The sequence below is a fragment of the Xenopus tropicalis genome, chromosome 3 (genome assembly GCF_000004195.4).
Source record: "Xenopus tropicalis strain Nigerian chromosome 3, UCB_Xtro_10.0, whole genome shotgun sequence".
NCBI lineage: Eukaryota > Metazoa > Chordata > Amphibia > Anura > Pipidae > Xenopus > Xenopus tropicalis.
Genome location: NC_030679.2, coordinates 137,921,403 through 137,940,889, shown reverse-complemented (window position 1 = coordinate 137,940,889; position 19,487 = coordinate 137,921,403). Strand labels below are relative to the sequence as shown.

At 47.3% G+C, this 19,487-nt stretch overlaps 1 protein-coding gene across 4 annotated transcripts in view; it reads right to left on the bottom strand.

Annotated features, from left to right (window-relative positions):
- Positions 1 to 19,487, bottom strand: part of pde4a (phosphodiesterase 4A) — a 314,491-nt gene that overhangs the window by 67,941 nt on the left and 227,063 nt on the right. Inside the window, exon 1 of one of the 4 annotated variants that reach the window (XM_031899386.1) lies at positions 16,779 to 17,529. The exons of the other annotated variants lie outside the window; for them this stretch is intronic. Coding sequence (XP_031755246.1) covers positions 16,779 to 17,035 — 257 coding nt within the window. The 5' untranslated portion in view covers positions 17,036 to 17,529. Of the gene's footprint in view, positions 1 to 16,778; positions 17,530 to 19,487 lie in introns of those variants that run through there. 4 annotated transcript variants of the gene reach the window in all.

The window sequence follows — 19,487 nt, the reverse complement described above, 5'->3', positions numbered from 1 at the left end:
GTATAACTCAGTATATCCCAGTACTCCCCCATTCAGCGTATAACTCAGTATATCCCAGTACTCTCCCATTCAGTGTATAACTCAGTATATCCCAGTACTCCCCCATTCAGTGTATAACTCAGTATATCCCAGTACTCTCCCATTCAGTGTATAACTCAGTATATCCCAGTACTCTCCCATTCAGTGTATAACTCAGTATATCCCAGTACTCCCCCATTCAGTGTATAACTCAGTATATCCCAGTACTCCCCCAGTCAGTGTATAACTCAGTATATCCCAGTACTCCCCCATTCAGTGTATAACTCAGTATATCCCAGTACTCCCCCATTCAGCGTATAACTCAGTATATCCCAGTACTCTCCCATTCAGTGTATAACTCAGTATATCCCAGTACTCCCCCAGTCAGTGTATAACTCAGTATATCCCAGTACTCCCCCATTCAGTGTATAACTCAGTATATCCCAGTACTCCCCCATTCAGCGTATAACTCAGTATATCCCAGTACTCCCCCATTCAGTGTATAACTCAGTATATCCCAGTACTCCCCCATTCAGTGTATAACTCAGTATATCCCAGTACTCCCCCATTCAGCGTATAACTCAGTATATCCCAGTACTCCCCCATTCAGCGTATAACTCAGTATATCCCAGTACTCCCCCATTCAGCGTATAACTCAGTATATCCCAGTACTCTCCCATTCAGCATATAACTCAGTATATCCCAGTACTCTCCCATTCAGCGTATAACTCAGTATATCCCAGTACTCTCCCATTCAGCGTATAACTCAGTATATCCCAGTACTCCCCCATTCAGTGTATAACTCAGTATATCCCAGTACTCCCCCATTCAGTGTATAACTCAGTATATCCCAGTACTCCCCCATTCAGTGTATAACTCAGTATATCCCAGTACTCCCCCATTCAGTGTATAACTCAGTATATCCCAGTACTCCCCCATTCAGTGTATAACTCAGTATATCCCAGTACTCCCCCATTCAGCGTATAACTCAGTATATCCCAGTACTCTCCCATTCAGTGTATAACTCAGTATATCCCAGTACTCCCCCATTCAGTGTATAACTCAGTATATCCCAGTACTCCCCCATTCAGTGTATAACTCAGTATATCCCAGTACTCTCCCATTCAGTGTATAACTCAGTATATCCCAGTACTCCCCCATTCAGCGTATAACTCAGTATATCCCAGTACTCTCCCATTCAGCGTATAACTCAGTATATCCCAGTACTCTCCCATTCAGTGTATAACTCAGTATATCCCAGTACTCCCCCATTCAGTGTATAACTCAGTATATCCCAGTACTCTCCCATTCAGCGTATAACTCAGTATATCCCAGTACTCTCCCATTCAGTACATTACAAACATATATACGCTTGGTGCCGTTGGTCATATGATCACCCATTGAGCCCCCTGGCCCAAATATAGTGCAGACTAATGACCACATTATAATCCCACCCAGTAAGCTGTTTAAAGGGAAACTATACCCCCAGAATGAGTACGTAATCAACAGACAGTTTATATTATGTTAAGTGGCCTATTAAAGAATCTCCCCAAACTGGAATATATATATATCAGTAAATATTGGCCTTTTATATCCTTTCCCTTGAGCCGCCATTTTGTGATGGGCTGTGTGCTCCCTCAGAGATCAGCTGACAGGAAGTAATGCAGCTCTAACTGTAACAGGAAGTAGTGTGGGAGCAAAAGGCAGAACTCTGCCCATTCATTGGCTGATGGGGCCTAGCCTGTATGCGTGCCTTGGCTTGTTTGTGTGCACTGTGACTCCTATGATCCCAGGGGGCGGCCCTTAGTACTTAAAATGGCAGTTTTCTATTAAGAATTACCCAATAGCACATACTGCTAATAAAGTATATTTATATCAAAATGGTTTATTCAGATGAAGCAGGGTTTATATATGAGCAATACAATATATCTTTATAGAGACCTACATTGTTTGGGGGTATAGTTTCCCTTTAATGGCCATATTATCATTTCCTGTAAGATTACAATGTGGTAATTGGTATAAATGTACTTTCAGGCTTTACTGAACTGACAGTTTCATATTGTTCATTCCAATCAGTGGCGGTTTGTTCAATGGAGGGTTGGTCGGAGGTTATTAGACCGTATGGATTCTCATGGTCAGGAGTGTCCCAGACAGGACAGGGGTTTTGATACAGATACTTGTTACAAAAAGCTGATTCTTTATGTGTGAATCCTGATTTGAGCTGCACATCTGAATGGCACTCACGGTCAGGGCGGGAGGGACGCGGTGATCTGCCCTTTAATCACGGACTCATTTCCGGATTGAGTAAAACATCAGCTCATTCAGTAGGAGCCGCCGGGCCGGGAGCTGCATTATTTTATTCCACTTGTTTGATGCTCAATAAATCCCTGGCGTATAAAGCTCCGTCTGTAATCTCATGTCTCCGCCTAGTGGCAATAATTGCTCATTACACTGCCCATACTGGGAACTGTATTCAGGCACCACGCTCTCTGCTTCAGCCATTTAGCAGGGATTAGACTGCACACAGTAAAGGGAAAGTAGAGCCAACATACAGCCGGGATATTGGGGTATTTAGGAAGAGGCATAAAGCAGATATTAGCAGATATGTAAGTGTATGGGAGGCTCTATAGGGTGACTGGGCCGGGGCTAAACCAGTGTTGCTATTGTATGATGGGATGTTACACATTAAATACATTATATAAAGGGATGGGAATACTGGGGTCTCCTTCCCATTACTGCTGCCTATGAATGAGCCATGTTGGCATTACCCAATGCAGCTCGTTAGCAGAGTCAGGTCATTACTGGTTTGTGTACATAAAACAATAGGTGGATTAGGGAATGCTGCCCCCCCCCCCCATGTTTAGTTGTTATATGTTGTGGGGGGCCACGTGGCTAGTGCAGAGCCCCCGGGAAATGCTGAGACCTTTTTCATGCTATAGAATAGCTATGGTGAGACAAGGGGAAGGTGATAGAAGAACATTAACCTATAAAAAGTAAACTGAACAAAAAGTAAGTGATTATTTTAGGGGTACAAACATTTTTTTTTAAGGTAACTTCACCTTTAATCACTGACTCACTTTTATATTGAGTAAAAACTTCCCTTGCTCATTCACTGAGAGCCATTTCTCTGCCCCATTCACTGAGAGCCATTTCTCTGCCCCATTCACTGAGAGCCATTTCTCTGCCCCATTCACTGAGAGCCATTTCTCTGCTCATTCACTGAGAGCCATTTCTCTGCTCATTCACTGAGAGCCATTTCTCTGCTCATTCACTGAGAGCCATTTCTCTGCTCATTCACTGAGAGCCATTTCTCTGCTCATTCACTGAGAGCCATTTCTCTGCTCATTCACTGAGAGCCATTTCTCTGCCCCATTCACTGAGAGCCATTTCTCTGCTCATTCACTGAGAGCCATTTCTCTGCCCCATTCACTGAGAGCCATTTCTCTGCTCATTCACTGAGAGCCATTTCTCTGCTCATTCACTGAGAGCCATTTCTCTGCTCATTCACTGAGAGCCATTTCTCTGCTCATTCACTGAGAGCCATTTCTCTGCCCCATTCACTGAGAGCCATTTCTCTGCCCCATTCACTGAGAGCCATTTCTCTGCTCATTCACTGAGAGCCATTTCTCTGCTCATTCACTGAGAGCCATTTCTCTGTTCATTCACTGAGAGCCATTTCTCTGCTCATTCACTGAGAGCCATTTCTCTGCTCATTCACTGAGAGCCATTTCTCTGCCCCATTCACTGAGAGCCATTTCTCTGCTCATTCACTGAGAGCCATTTCTCTGCCCCATTCACTGAGAGCCATTTCTCTGCTCATTCACTGAGAGCCATTTCTCTGCTCATTCACTGAGAGCCATTTCTCTGCCCCATTCACTGAGAGCCATTTCTCTGCTCATTCACTGAGAGCCATTTCTCTGCTCATTCACTGAGAGCCATTTCTCTGCCCCATTCACTGAGAGCCATTTCTCTGCTCATTCACTGAGAGCCATTTCTCTGCCCCATTCACTGAGAGCCATTTCTCTGCTCATTCACTGAGAGCCATTTCTCTGCTCATTCACTGAGAGCCATTTTCTCTGCTCATTCACTGAGAGCCATTTCTCTGCTCATTCACTGAGAGCCATTTCTCTGCTCATTCACTGAGAGCCATTTCTCTGCTCATTCACTGAGAGCCATTTCTCTGCCCCATTCACTGAGAGCCATTTCTCTGCTCATTCACTGAGAGCCATTTCTCTGCCCATTCACTGAGAGCCATTTCTCTGCTCATTCACTGAGAGCCATTTCTCTGCTCATTCACTGAGAGCCATTTCTCTGCTCATTCACTGAGAGCCATTTCTCTGCTCATTCACTGAGAGCCATTTCTCTGCCCATTCACTGAGAGCCATTTCCTCTGCCCCATTCACTGAGAGCCATTTCTCTGCTCATTCACTGAGAGCCATTTCTCTGCTCATTCACTGAGAGCCATTTCTCTGTTCATTCACTGAGAGCCATTTCTCTGCTCATTCACTGAGAGCCATTTCTCTGCTCATTCACTGAGAGCCATTTCTCTGCCCATTCACTGAGAGCCATTTCTCTGCTCATTCACTGAGAGCCATTTCTCTGCCCCATTCACTGAGAGCCATTTCTCTGCTCATTCACTGAGAGCCATTTCTCTGCTCATTCACTGAGAGCCATTTCTCTGCCCATTCACTGAGAGCCATTTCCTCTGCTCATTCACTGAGAGCCATTTCTCTGCCTCATTCACTGAGAGCCATTTCTCTGCCCCATTCACTGAGAGCCATTTCTCTGCCCCATTCACTGAGAGCCATTTCTCTGCTCATTCACTGAGAGCCATTTCTCTGCTCATTCACTGAGAGCCATTTCTCTGCCCCATTCACTGAGAGCCATTTCTCTGCTCATTCACTGAGAGCCATTTCTCTGCTCATTCACTGAGAGCCATTTCTCTGCTCATTCACTGAGAGCCATTTCTCTGTTCATTCACTGAGAGCCATTTCTCTGCCCCATTCACTGAGAGCCATTTCTCTGCTCATTCACTGAGAGCCATTTCTCTGCTCATTCACTGAGAGCCATTTCTCTGCTCATTCACTGAGAGCCATTTCTCTGCTCATTCACTGAGAGCCATTTCTCTGCTCATTCACTGAGAGCCATTTCTCTGCTCATTCACTGAGAGCCATTTCTCTGCCTCAGCCATTTATCAGGGATTGTAATGCACACTTTCAAGGGAAAGTAAAGCCTGTATAGTGGGACATTTGGGAAAATGCATAAAACATGCATGCAGATATGTAAGAAAGTGAATTTGAAAGTCCATAGACTGTGCCATGGATACACCAGTGTTACTGATTCCAGAAGAGAGGGGAGGGGGAGAGAGCAGAATATGGCCGTCTTACTGTTAGTGTTGGGTCTGCCATCCAAACTTACACACGTGTATTTCCCAGTGTTGTAAACTGATCTGGATCTGATCCAGTGGCAACAGTGATACAGGGGGAGTACAGCCCCCCCCATACCCAGTTGGGCTCCAACCTACATCACAGCTAGATCCAGAGATTATTATACATCACCAACATAAATCACCAAATTGTGATAAACTGGGCAACTAATGCTGCCCCCTGCTGTCCTGTCTGGGTACACATCATTTACATCAAGTAACATAGCAACACCATAAGTTAGGCTGAAAAAAGACACACATCCACCTTAATCAACCATAATGCCTATATATAACCTGCCTAACTGCTAGTTGATCCAGAGGAAGGAAAAAACCCCATCTGAAGCCTCTCTAATTTGCCGCAGAGGGGAAAAAATTCCTTCCTGACTCCAAGATGGCAATCGGACCAGTCCCTGGGGCAACTTGTACTAAGAGCTATCTCCCATAACCCTGTATTCCCTCACTTGTACTGAGAGCTATCTCCCATACCCCTGTATTCCCTCACTTGTACTGAGAGCTATCCCCCTACCCCTGTATTCCCTCACTTGTACTGAGAGCTATCTCCCCTACCCCCTGTATTCCCTCACTTGTACTGAGAGCTATCCCCCCTACCCCTGTATCCCTCACTTGTACTGAGAGCTATCTCCCCTACCCCTGTATTCCTTCACTTGTACTGAGAGCTATCCCCCATACCCCTGTATTCCCTCACTTGTACTGAGAGCTATGCTCCCCTACCCCTGTATTCCTCACTTGTACTAAGAGCTATCTCCCCTACCCCTGTATTCCTCACTTGTACTGAGAGCTATCTCCCCTACCCTGTATTCCCTCACTTTGTACTGAGAGCTATCCCCCTACCCCTGTATTCCCTCACTTGTACTGAGAGCTATCTCCCCTACCCCTGTATTCCCTCACTTGTACTGAGAGCTATCCCCCTACCCCTGTATTCCCCACTTGTACTGAGACTATCTCCCCTACCCCTGTATTCCCTCACTTGTACTGAGAGCTATCTCCCCTACCCCTGTATTCCCTCACTTGTACTGAGAGCTATCTCCCCTACCCCTGTATTCCCTCACTTGTACTGAGAGCTATCTCCCCTACCCCTGTATTCCCTCACTTGTACTGAGAGTTATCCCCCCTACCCCTGTATTCCCTCCCTTGTACTGAGAGCTATCTCCCATACCCCTGTATTCCCTCACTTGTACTGAGAGCTATCTCCCCTACCCCTGTATTCCCTCACTTGTACTGAGAGCTATCTCCCCTACCCCTGTATTCCCTCACTTGTACTGAGAGCTATCTCCCCAACCCCTGTATTCCCTCACTTGTACTGAGAGCTATCTCCCCTACCCCTGTATTCCTTCACTTGTACTGAGATCTATCCCCCATACCCCTGTATTCCCTCACTTGTACTGAGAGCTATCTCCCCTACCCCTGTATTCCCTCACTTGTACTGAGAGCTATCTCCCCTACCCCTGTATTCCCTCACTTGTACTGAGAGTTATCCCCCTACCCCTGTATTCCCTCACTTGTACTGAGAGCTATCTCCCATACCCCTGTATTCCCTCACTTGTACTGAGAGCTATCTCCCATACCCCTGTATTCCCTCACTTGTACTGAGAGCTGTCTCCCCTACCCCTGTATTCCCTCACTTGTACTGAGAGCTATCTCCCCTACCCCTGTATTCCTTCACTTGTACTGAGAGCTATCCCCCCTACCCCTGTATTCCCTCACTTGTACTGAGAGCTATCCCCCCTACCCCTGTATTCCCTCACTTGTACTGAGAGCTATCTCCCCCTACCCCTGTATTCCCTCACTTGTACTGAGAGCTATCTCCCCTACCCCTGTATTCCCTCACTTGTACTGAGAAGCTATCTCCCCTACCCCTGTATTCCCTCACTTGTACTGAGAGCTATCTCCCCTACCCCTGTATTCCCTCACTTGTACTGAGAGCTATCTCCCCTACCCCTGTATTCCCTCACTTGTACTGAGAGCTATCTCCCCTACCCCTGTATTCCCTCACTTGTACTGAGAGCTATCTCCCCTACCTCTGTATTCCCTCACTTGTACTGAGAGCTATCTCCCCTACCCCTGTATTCCCTCACTTGTACTGAGAGTTATCTCCCCTACCCCTGTATTCCCTCACTTGTACTGAGAGCTATCTCCCATACCCCTGTATTCCCTCACTTGTACTGAGAGCTATCTCCCCTACCCCTGTATTCCCCTCACTTGTACTGAGAGTTATCTCCCCTACCCTGTATCCCTCACTTGTACTGAGAGCTATCTCCCCTACCCCTGTATTCCCTCACTTGTACTGAGAGCTATCTCCCCATACCCCTGTATTCCCTCACTTGTACTGAGAGCTATCTCCCTACCCCTGTATTCCCTCACTTGTACTGAGAGCTATCTCCCCATACCCCTGTATTCCCTCACTTGTACTGAGAGCTATCTCCCATACCCCTGTATTCCCTCACTTGTACTGAGAGCTATCTCCCATACCCCTGTATTCCCTCACTTGTACTGAGAGCTATCTCCCATACCCCTGTATTCCCTCACTTGTACTGAGAGCTATCTCCCATACCCCTGTATTCCCTCACTTGTACTGAGAGCTATCTCCCATACCCCTGTATTCCCTCACTTGTACTGAGAGCTATCTCCCCTACCCCTGTATTCCCTCACTTGTACTGAGAGCTATCTCCCCTACCCCTGTATTCCCTCACTTGTACTGAGAGCTATCTCCCCTACCCCTGTATTCCCTCACTTGTACTGAGAGCTATCCCCCCTACCCCTGTATTCCCTCACTTGTACTGAGAGCTATCTCCCATACCCCTGTATTCCCTCACTTCTTGTACCTATATAATGTATCAGCCAGCACGACTGATTCGGGGAGGGAATCCCACAGCCTCACAGCTCTCACTGTAACAAACCCTTTCCCAATATTTAAATGGAACCTCCCTTCTTCTAAACGGAGTGGGGGCCCTCGTGCCCGTTGGAAGGACCTATTGGTAAATAAAGCATTAGAGAGGTTATTATATGATCCCCGTATATCATATGAGACTTCCCATACCCTTTACCAGCTTAGTTGCCCTTCTCTGGACCCTTTTTAACTCAATAATGTCCCGTTTTGGCTGCAGAAACAAAATAACGAGGCCAGCTAGTTTATGAGTAACTAATTACAGGCTCACAGCTGGGTTCCTGACCTGCAGAGCTTGCACTCTACCTTTAGTACCCAAAATCTCATGACCCAACCACAGGACTCAAACCCATGCCTCACTGTAGCCTTTTGTCTGGCAGCATTTTTGTTGCAATTAAAGGGGCAGTTCCTTTTTCACAAAACTCCCCAAAAACAATACAAAAACAGTACTCCCCAAATCGTGTGGCTTTCCAACTATACAATGTCATACGTTAGCGGATATATTTCCCAGCACCCTCAGCAGCAAGTAATGTCTCCAATTGGAACAGTTCAGAGAGCCAGAAAGCAAAACTAAACTGCTGCTGGGAAACATGGGAGGGGCAAAATGATTTTTTAAAAATTAATTTCTAATTTTCAATAGAAAAGTATTGAAAAATAAAAAATGAAGAAAGTGATTAATTAAGGAGTACTTAAATTAAATTAGTCAAAATAAGCTTCCCCTTTAATCACTGACTTTCCGGATTGAGTAAAACGTCAGCTCATTCAGTAGGAGCCGCCGGGCCGGGAGCTGCATTATTTTATTCCACTTGTTTGATGCTCAATAAATCCCTGGAGTATAAAGCTCCGTCTGTAATCTCATGTCTCCGCCTAGTGGCAATAATTGCTCATTACACTGCCCATACTGGGAACTGTATTCAGGCACCGTGGGTTTTGGAAAACATAATCTCATTCAGTAGAAGCAGCAGGGATGGGAGCTGCACTATTTTATTCCGCTGGTCTCACACTCCCCCAGAATGCAATGGGAGAAGCGCAAAGACAACAATCGGTTTGAAGAGAATAATCTGTACTGAATGCACAGGGGCCTGATCCTTTAAAGGGGAACTATCGTGAAAATCAAATTGTCCAGATGGAAAGATATGATGAAAATAATAATTTTCTCAAATATATTTGTTGACCAAATATGCTTACTTTTTAAATAATATTACAGACTGTTAGGATCCTTTCTCTGAGAGCCAGTTCAAGTCATTGCTGAATGGGAGGGGCAACACCTTGCTGTGATGTCACAAAACCAGTAGCAAAGTCCCGCCCTCCCCTATGCTGAATGCAAAGCATTCTCCCACCAACTGTATACCCTTCTGGTACTTATAATAACAGACAATCTTTGAACATTTGTACTCTTTTACTTCAGGGATATATTTCCTAAGGAGAAATTTTAGTTTACCCAGGAAAACAATATATAATTTTTTTCAGGACAACCTAAGTTTTCAAAATATGCTAGAATTTTTGTGTAATTCCACTTCTGTAAAAAGATATAGGTTTCTAAATGTCTAAAAAAGGAAGAAAAATAATATTTTCCATAATATAAACACACCCATATCAAAAACATGAATTATTTTATGCACAAAAATACAACTTATTTGGAAAGTTCAATGTCTCTTGAAAATGCCAATACCAAATACATATAGTTTTATGGCGATTTGTCACTTGTATAGGTCACAAACTCCCGGCAGTACCCTACTAACTTCCCAAAGCACTGCCAGAAAGCTGCATACTTCAGATTTCAAGGCCATATATTCCACTTACAGTACAGTTCTTACTTACAGTGACTTAGGGGGGCTGGAGGAGGAAGCTCTAACAGCAGACACGAGTGTGATACAAACTGTTCTTCTGTCGCAGGACCGACTTGCCAGCCCCCATGGCTTATTGCCTATTGCAGGGATCCCCAACCTTTTATAACTGTGAGCCACATTCAAATGGAAAATGTTTTGGAGAGCAACACAAGCATGAAAAAAGTTCCTGGAGGTGCCAATGAGAGCTATTATTGGCTATTTGATAGCCCCTATGTTGACTGGAAGCTTACAGGGGGTTCTGTTTGGAAATTACACTGGGTTTTTATGCAACTAAAACTTGCCTCCTAACCAGAAATCCAAAAATAAGCACCTGCTTTGAGGCCACCGAGAGCAACATCCAAAGGGTTGGCAAGCAAAATGTTGCTCCTGAGCCACTGGTTGGGGATCACTGGTGTAGGGGGTTGGGGGCACACCAGACTTTCTATGCTGGCAGCAAAAGCTGCCAGTGCAGAGAGAGGACAATGAAATGCGAAGCACGTATGTGATATGTGCTTGGCAGGCAGAGCTTTTTCTTCAAGCACATATCACATAAGTGCTAGGCAGTAAAAGTGTTAAAAGCTGCATTTCCACCCAGAAGTGTTGCAGAACGTAGAATCTGCTAACTGTGGCACTTCAGTCCTTTTATTCACAGAACATTGGTTCTACATTCGGTGTTACTTCAAGGGTTAAAGTTTTGTAGTGTATTATTTTTTCTTGCAAAGTCAGCAAAAGGTAGTACAATGGCTTCCTTCTTTTTAAATAATTGCCATAGTGTGCAAAGAGAGAATCATGTGCCACCTCAACATTACCAATAGCCACAGAATATAGTTTGGTGTGCTTCAAAAAGTTCAGTTTTTAGTAAGATTTACACACAGCTCCTCTCCTTCCTCAACATCCCCCCCCCAGAAAGCATGTGAAAAGTCAGGATCGTAACTCAGTCGCAATCCTGTCGCACATCTCGCAAGTGTTAGATGCGCTGCTCCAGTTTGAACACCTGCCAGTCTCAAAACTCTCATAGAAACAAATGTGCGACAGGGTTAGGAGGAGGGGGATGTCGAAGAAGGAGAGGAGCTGTGTGTAAATCTTACTAAAAACGGAACTTTTGAAGCCACTGAATTACTGATGTAGGCTTACCACAGTTGAGGATTGACAGCACTGGCAGCCAATGAACGAGAGGCAGATCTGTCAGTTAATATGAACCCGACTCCGACTTCAGAGCTGGCCAGAGGCTAGGTAGGAGAGGGGCAGCTGCAGTGGGACCACTATGAAAACTAGAATATTTTAAAAAATATCTAAATATCTAAAAATGTTAATACATTATATTTAGAAAGTTTAATAACTTAATGGGATGAGTCTTTTCAGTCATTATTAATTTCATGATAGTTCCCCTTTAATATCTGAGCTCACAGTACCCTGAGCTACGCATAGTCACTGTGGGACTCTCACTTACCCTTTGTATCAGCTTCTGCTCACTCCATGGGAAGCTCTGCAGCGCCAACCAACACTGAGAGTATAGCCGGGCACTGTGAGCCCACACTGAGAGTATAGCCGGGCACTGTGAGCCCACACTGAGAGTACAGCCGGGCACTGTGAGCCCACACTGAGAGTACAGCCGGGCACTGTGAGCCCACACTGAGAGTACAGCCGGGCACTGTGAGCCCACACTGAGAGTACAGCCGGGCACTGTGAGCCCACACTGAGAGTATAGCCGGGCACTGTGAGCCCACACTGAGAGTATAGCCGGGCACTGTGAGCCCACACTGAGAGTACAGCCGGGCACTGTGAGCCCACACTGAGAGTAAAGCCGGGCACTGTGAGCCCACACTGAGAGTATAGCCGGGCACTGTGAGCCCACACTGAGAGTATAGCCGGGCACTGTGAGCCCACACTGAGAGTATAGCCGGGCACTGTGAGCCCACACTGAGAGTATAGCCGGGCACTGTGAGCCCACACTGAGAGTATAGCCGGGCACTGTGAGCCCACACTGAGAGTGTCTATGTCTGGTTAAACTATACCTGGTTTCCAACATTATACACTGCTCAAAAAAATAAAGGGAACACACAAATAAGACATCTTTGATGTAATGTCCTTAAAACAAGTCAGAATGAGGCTCAGTAGTGTATGTGGCCCCCACGTGCCTGTATGACCTCCCTACAAGCCTGGGCATGCTCCTGATGGGGCTCAATAGTGTATGTGGCCCCCACGTGCCTGTATGGCCTCCCTACAAGCCTGGGCATGCTCCTGATGAGGTGGTGGATGGTCTCCTGAGGGATCTCCTCCCAGACCAGACTAAAGCATCCACCAACTCCTGGACAGTCTGTGGTGCAACGTGGCAATGTTGTTGGATGGAGCGAGACATGATGTCCCAGATGTGCTCAGTTGGATTCCAGTCTGGGGAATGGGCCAGTCCATAGCATCAATGCCTTCATCTTGCAGGAACCGCTGACACACTCCAGCTACATGGGGTCTAGCATTGTGTTGCATTAGGGGGAACCCAGGGCCAACCGCACCAGTATATGGTCTCACAGGGGCTCTGAGGATCTCAGTACCTAATGGCAGTCAGGCTACCTCTGGCAAGCACATGGAGGGCTGTGCGGCCCCCCCAAAGAAATGCCCCCCCACACCATTACTGACCCACTGCCAAACCGCTCATGCTGGAGGAAGTTGCAGGCAGCAGAACCTTCTCCACGGCATCTCCAGACTCTGTCACGTCTGTCACGTGTGCTCAGTGTGAACCTGCTTTCATCTGTGAAGAGCACAGGGCGCCAGTGGTGAATTTGCCAATCTTGGTGTTCTCTGGCAAATGCCAAACGTCCTGTACGGTGTTGGGCTGTAAGCACATCCCCCACCTGTGGCCGTCGGGCCCTCATACCCCCCTCATGGAGTCTGTTTCTGACCGTTTGAGCAGACACATGCACATTAGTGGCAGGGCTCTGGCAGTGCTCCTCCTTGCACAAAGGTGGAGGTAGCGGTCCTGCTGCTGGGTTGTTGCCCTCCTACGGCCTCCTCCACGTCTCCTGATGTACTGGCCTGTCTCCTGGTAGCGCCTCCATGCTCTGACAGACACAGCAAACCTTCTTGCCACAGCTCGCATTGATGTGCCATCCCGGATGAGCTGCACTACCTGAGCCATTTGTGTGGGTTGTACACCCACACTACCACTAGAGTGAAAGCACCGCCAGCATTCAAACATGACCAAAACATCAGCCAGAAAGCATAGGAACTGAGAAGTGCTCTGTGGCACCCCCTATCACAATTACACACCCGGATGCGCTCGTTTGGTGACGTCGCTAAACTAACAGTTGGGCAGTTAATGGCCACTATAAGGCAGTAGGCAAAGACCGATCCTGATTTTAGCAGCGTATGGGTAGGGGCCCCGTCACACCCTCCAACACGGTCACTCTGGAGAACCAATAAATAAATAAATAAAGCGATTGGCTTAGGAAGAATATCTAGGAAAGAAAATACATTTTAACCCATAATCTCAGCGTAGACACCAGGCTTGGCCCATGTGTATGAGCATCCCCGGCCCCCAAATGTCTCCCACACCTCATACAATCTGTGGCTCTCATCACAGGAGCAGAGATTTCAGTAGGGGACACATTTCAGGCCGGACCAGCATATCCTGCATGGCACTGCATTCTGCAGAAACACACAAACTTCAGTTATTGCCAAAACCTACAGCTTTTCTGCTCTTTTTCTGTTTTCAGAAAAGATTATTGAGCTTGAACCCCCCCCCCCCCCCCGCCGCACCCCTTGTGCATTCTGCAGGGCTAAATGGGCGGCACCACAGGGCCCCCGATCAAAGGGAAAGTGGCCGACAGACAAGACCAATGGGAAGGCAGCATTCTGTATTAACGTGTCAGCATCAGCGTGGAGCAATGACACTACAGAACACGAGCACGAGTGCATTAGTGAGTGCCCTTAGTCCTCCCACTCTCCCGCAAGCCACTCCCCCACAAGCCACACCCCCTTTCTGACCCTCAAATCATGCCATTTTAATTCCTTGGGACAATAATCTATAGTACTCCCTGTACCCCCCCAATAGCAGCCCTGGGTGTGTAATACACAGTGTTTCTTGATTTGCTCCTGTGAGACAAAGCCCCAGACAGAATAATGCTGCCGCACAGAGCTTGCACTCTAAGGCAGTGTTGCCACCTGAATGCTTTATGGGAGATTTACCCTCAAACAATGGGTATCCTACCCAGGAACCCAGGAGCCAACTGTGCCAACCAAGGCTTACCTTTTAGAGCAGCCGCAGCCCTATAGGCATGTAAAGGAGAGAGGCTTGGCCCAGGGATGGTTCTGCCCAACTATAACAGCTGCCCTCTGGCTGCTTTTTCAGTCCATAAAGGAGAAGGCAGCAGCTCTCAGGCCAGCAATGTGCCAACCTAATGTGTCCGGGGCATCTAGCCAACATGACTTACCTACGCCCCATTGCTGGGCTGGGAGCCATATATGCACTGCTGGGGGGAGTTATAGGGAGGAGTATATGGAGCAATAGGAGGAGTTATAGGGAGGGGTTATATGGAGCAATAGGAGGAGTTATAGAGAGGGGTTATATGGAGCAATAGGGAGGGGTTATATGGAGCAATAGGAGGAGTTATAGGAAGGGGTTATATGGAGCAATAGGAGGAGTTATAGGGAGGGGTTATAGGGAGCAATAGGAGTTATAGGGAGGAGTTATATAGAGCAATAGGAGGAGTTATAGGGAGGGGTTATATGGAGCAATAGGAGGAGTTATAGGGAGGGGTATATGGAGTAATAGGAGGAGTTATAGGGAGGAGTTATATAGAGCAATAGGAGGGGTTATAGGGAGGTGTTATATGGAGCAATAGGAGGAGTTATAGGGAGGGTTATATGGAGCAATAGGAGGAGTTATAGGGAGGAGTTATATAGAGCAATAGGAGGGGTTATAGGGAGGTGTTATATGGAGCAATAGGAGGGGTTATAGGGAGGTGTTATATGGAGCAATAGGAGGAGTTATAGGGAGGAGTTATATAGAGCAATAGGAGGGGTTATAGGGAGGTGTTATATGGAGCAATAGGAGGGGTTATAGGGAGGGGTATATGGAGCAATAGGAGGAGTTATAGGGAGGGTTATATGGAGCAATAGGAGGAGTTATAGGGAGGAGTTATATAGAGCAATAGGAGGGGTTATAGGGAGGTGTTATATGGAGCAATAGGAGGGGTTATAGGGAGGTGTTATATGGAGCAATAGGAGGAGTTATAGGGAGGAGTTATATAGAGCAATAGGAGGGGTTATAGGGAGGTGTTATATGGAGCAATAGGAGGAGTTATAGGGAGGGGTTATATGGAGCAATAGGAGGAATTATAGGGAGGGTTATATGAAGCAATAGGAGGAGTTATAGGGAGGGGTTATATGGGGCAATAGGAGGAGTTATAGGGAGGGTTATATGGAGCAATAGGAGGAGTTATAGGGAGGGGTTATATGGGGCAATAGGAGGACTTATAGGGAGGGGTATATGGAGCAATAGGAGGAGTTATAGGGAGGGGTTATATGGGGCAATAGGAGGAGTTATAGGGAGAGGTATATGGAGTAATAGGAGGAGTTATAGGGAGGGTTATATGGAGCAATAGGAAGAGTTATAGGGAGGGTTATATGGAGCAATAGGAGGAGTTATAGGGAGGGGTTATATGGAGCAATAGGAGGAGTTATAGGGAGGGGTTATAGGGAGCAATAGGAGTTATAGGGAGGAGTTATATAGAGCAATAGGAGGAGTTATAGGGAGGGGTTATATGGAGCAATAGGAGGAGTTATAGGGAGGGGTATATGGAGTAATAGGAGGAGTTATAGGGAGGAGTTATATAGAGCAATAGGAGGGGTTATAGGGAGGTGTTATATGGAGCAATAGGAGGAGTTATAGGGAGGAGTTATATAGAGCAATAGGAGGGGTTATAGGGAGGTGTTATATGGAGCAATAGGAGGGGTTATAGGGAGGTGTTATATGGAGCAATAGGAGGAGTTATAGGGAGGAGTTATATAGAGCAATAGGAGGGGTTATAGGGAGGTGTTATATGGAGCAATAGGAGGAGTTATAGGGAGGGGTTATATGGAGCAATAGGAGGAATTATAGGGAGGGTTATATGAAGCAATAGGAGGAGTTATAGGGAGGGGTTATATGGGGCAATAGGAGGAGTTATAGGGAGGGTTATATGGAGCAATAGGAGGAGTTATAGGGAGGGGTTATATGGGGCAATAGGAGGACTTATAGGGAGGGGTATATGGAGCAATAGGAGGAGTTATAGGGAGAGGTATATGGAGTAATAGGAGGAGTTATAGGGAGGGTTATATGGAGCAATAGGAAGAGTTATAGGGAGGGTTATATGGAGCAATAGGAGGAGTTATAGGGAGGGGTTATATGGAGCAATAGGAGGAGTTATAGGGAGGGGTTATATGGAGCAATAGGAGGAGTTATAGGGAGGAGGCACATGGGGCAATAGGAGGAGTTATAGGGAGGGGTTATATGGAGCAATAGGAGGAGTTATAGGGGGGGGGTAAATAGAGTAAATGTAGGTAGGTATATGGACTGGACATTTAGCGCAGGGAGGGAGAAATTACAAGTTTATTATCTTCTCACCAGAATTGCAGACTCCTGAATTTGCGGAATTCCCGGATGCTCCGGTTCATCCGTAGCTTCTTTAGGTAACTCGGAGATGAACACGGTAAAAATATTGGCGAAAGTGGCGACTTGTCCTTGACCTTGGATACCGCACTGGGCGGGTCAGTAGATCCAGGCAACACTCTACCCTCTCTCCTTATCAAGGCCAGTTCTGGAACAGTGGGCAGGCTCCTCTTAATCAGAGAAGAGGCACACGGGGGGTCCGGGTCCCCCATAATGTACAAAGTACACTTGGCTATTTGCCCCTAATAGAGACAATGCGGTGCCATAATCCCTCCGCGAGCCCCAGCGCGTCTGTCAGAGGAATGTGCAGCTCCTGCAGCAACAGGTCAATAAGGAACTGACGAGACATGCGAGCAGAAGAGCGCGCTCTCTAGTTGTCTCGTGATATGAAGTTCCCCCCGGCCATTCCCTTTGCACCCAGCCTGCCGCTCTCTCCCTCTCACCTTGGGTGCTGGGGTGGGAAGGCACCCTGGCACAATAACCTTGGCACAGCGCCTCCCCGCCGGGTACAACGGGCCAACTCCACAGAAAGTTTAAAGTCCTCGGCGCGGCACAGAGAAGAGGGAAGAAAGTTGCGGGGAAGATTTCAAGAGAATAGCGGGCTGGCTATTCCTCATTAGAGACAATCCTGCACCTTAAAGAGACATGCCCTTTAGCAGAAATGACTGCACTCAGTTCCCCTCTGTCTGACCACGACGCTTCCGTCTGTCAGAAAGCAGAACAGGGAGAGACAGAGAGACAGACAGAGGGGGGCAGATAAAAGGGAGTGTACTGAATAGAGAGGGAGTGGGAATGAAAGAGACAGCAGAAGGAGTTTGGGAAGAAACTCCCCCAATATATATTTGTCCCACAATCCCATTGGATTTATAGTAATAGCTATGGAAAGCCCAGTCTGTCCTGTTATGGCCACTAATGTAGCAAAAACCAGAGACTCACTGGCCTGGAAAGAAGCAGTTAGACCCACGGAACAGAAAGAGACAGATGCTGCTACTGTAGCAACTACATGTGTAACTATAAATCCAGCCGGCCAAGCTGGTACCCTAGGCACCTCCCCCATACGTGCAGTCATGATGCCCAGGGGGCGGGGCTAAGTGACCAGCATCAGTGGGGGTAGAGGGGCCCACCCCCTTTATACCTACCCCCCAGGCTAGGGATAGGCACCCACCCATTGCACCCTGGGTACATACCCCATTTGCCTGCCCATAGTCCTGCCCCTGAAACCCAGGGAAAATGGGGAATGAAGGGATAATGGGAAGTTACACAGACTGACGTTTCCAGTGACACATAGTGACAATCCCCTTGTACCTCTGTGCTGGCATTAAGGCCTGTGGCTTTAAGGCTGACTGGGGGGGGGGCATTACTAATGTAACACATTTCTGTTGGTCACTTCCTCTTCATAAGCAAAGATGGAAGATAACTTGTATTCTACGCAGCCTGTACCGGATGTTAGTAAGACTGTTAGTTATGGAACTGAATAACCACTGTCACCCTCATGTGTCACTGTGTCACCCTGCAGTGGGAGGGGCAGACTCCATGTCCCATAGCTCCCTCCTGTCTGTGTCACTGTATCACCCTGCAGTGGGAGGGACAGACTCCATGTCCCATAGCCCCTCCTGTCTGTGTCACTGTATCACCCTGCAGTGGGAGGGACAGACTCCGTGTCCCATAGCTCCCTCCTGTCTGTGTCACTGTATCACCCTGCAGTGGGAGGGGCAGGCTCCATGTCCCATAGCCCCCTCCTGTCTGTGTCACTGTATCACCCTGCAGTGGGAGGGGCAGACTCCGTGTCCCATAGCCCCCTCCTGTCTGTGTCACTGTATCACCCTGCAGTGGGAGGGGCAGACTCCGTGTCCTATAGCTCCCTCCTGTCTGTGTCACTGTATCACCCTGCAGTGGGAGGGGCAGACTCCGTGTCCCATAGCCCCCTCCTGTCTGTGTCACTGTATCACCCTGCAGTGGGAGGGACAGACTCCATGTCCCATAGCCCCCTCCTGTCTGTGTCACTGTATCACCCTGCAGTGGGAGGGGCAGACTCCGTGTCCCATAGCCCCCTCCTGTCTGTGTCACTGTATCACCCTGCAGTGGAAGGGGCAGACTCAGTGTCCCATAGCCCCCTCCTGTCTGTGTCACTGTATCACCCTGCAGTGGGAGGGGCAGACTCCGTGTCCCATAGCCCCCTCCTGTCTGTGTCACTGTATCACCCTGCAGTGGGAGGGGCAGACTCCATGTCCCATAGCCCCCTCCTGTCTGTGCCACTGTATCACCCTGCAGTGGGTGCATAGTTTAAATGCTACATAATTGCTAGAAGGTTACCAGTATAATGTATTTTCTAAAGCTGCCCATACACAGGCCAATATTTGCTGTTCACATGCCCCTCCCCCCGGGCTGGAGATGAGGTATAGTATGCACTTATAAATAATAGTACACTGACTTCTAGGAACAATAACACCAGATCCTAACTACGTTATACAGTGAGGGGCAAAATTAGTGACACAACAAATACATTAAATACAGTGAAAGACAGAGGGTAGTGGCACCACAAACGCATTAAATACAATGAGAAGCAGTGGGAACTTTAGCCCATAATACATAGAAGGTAAGAAAGAAAGAGATGGCCAAACTCAGCAGAACTGACAGCAATAAGAACAAGACTTTATATTCACT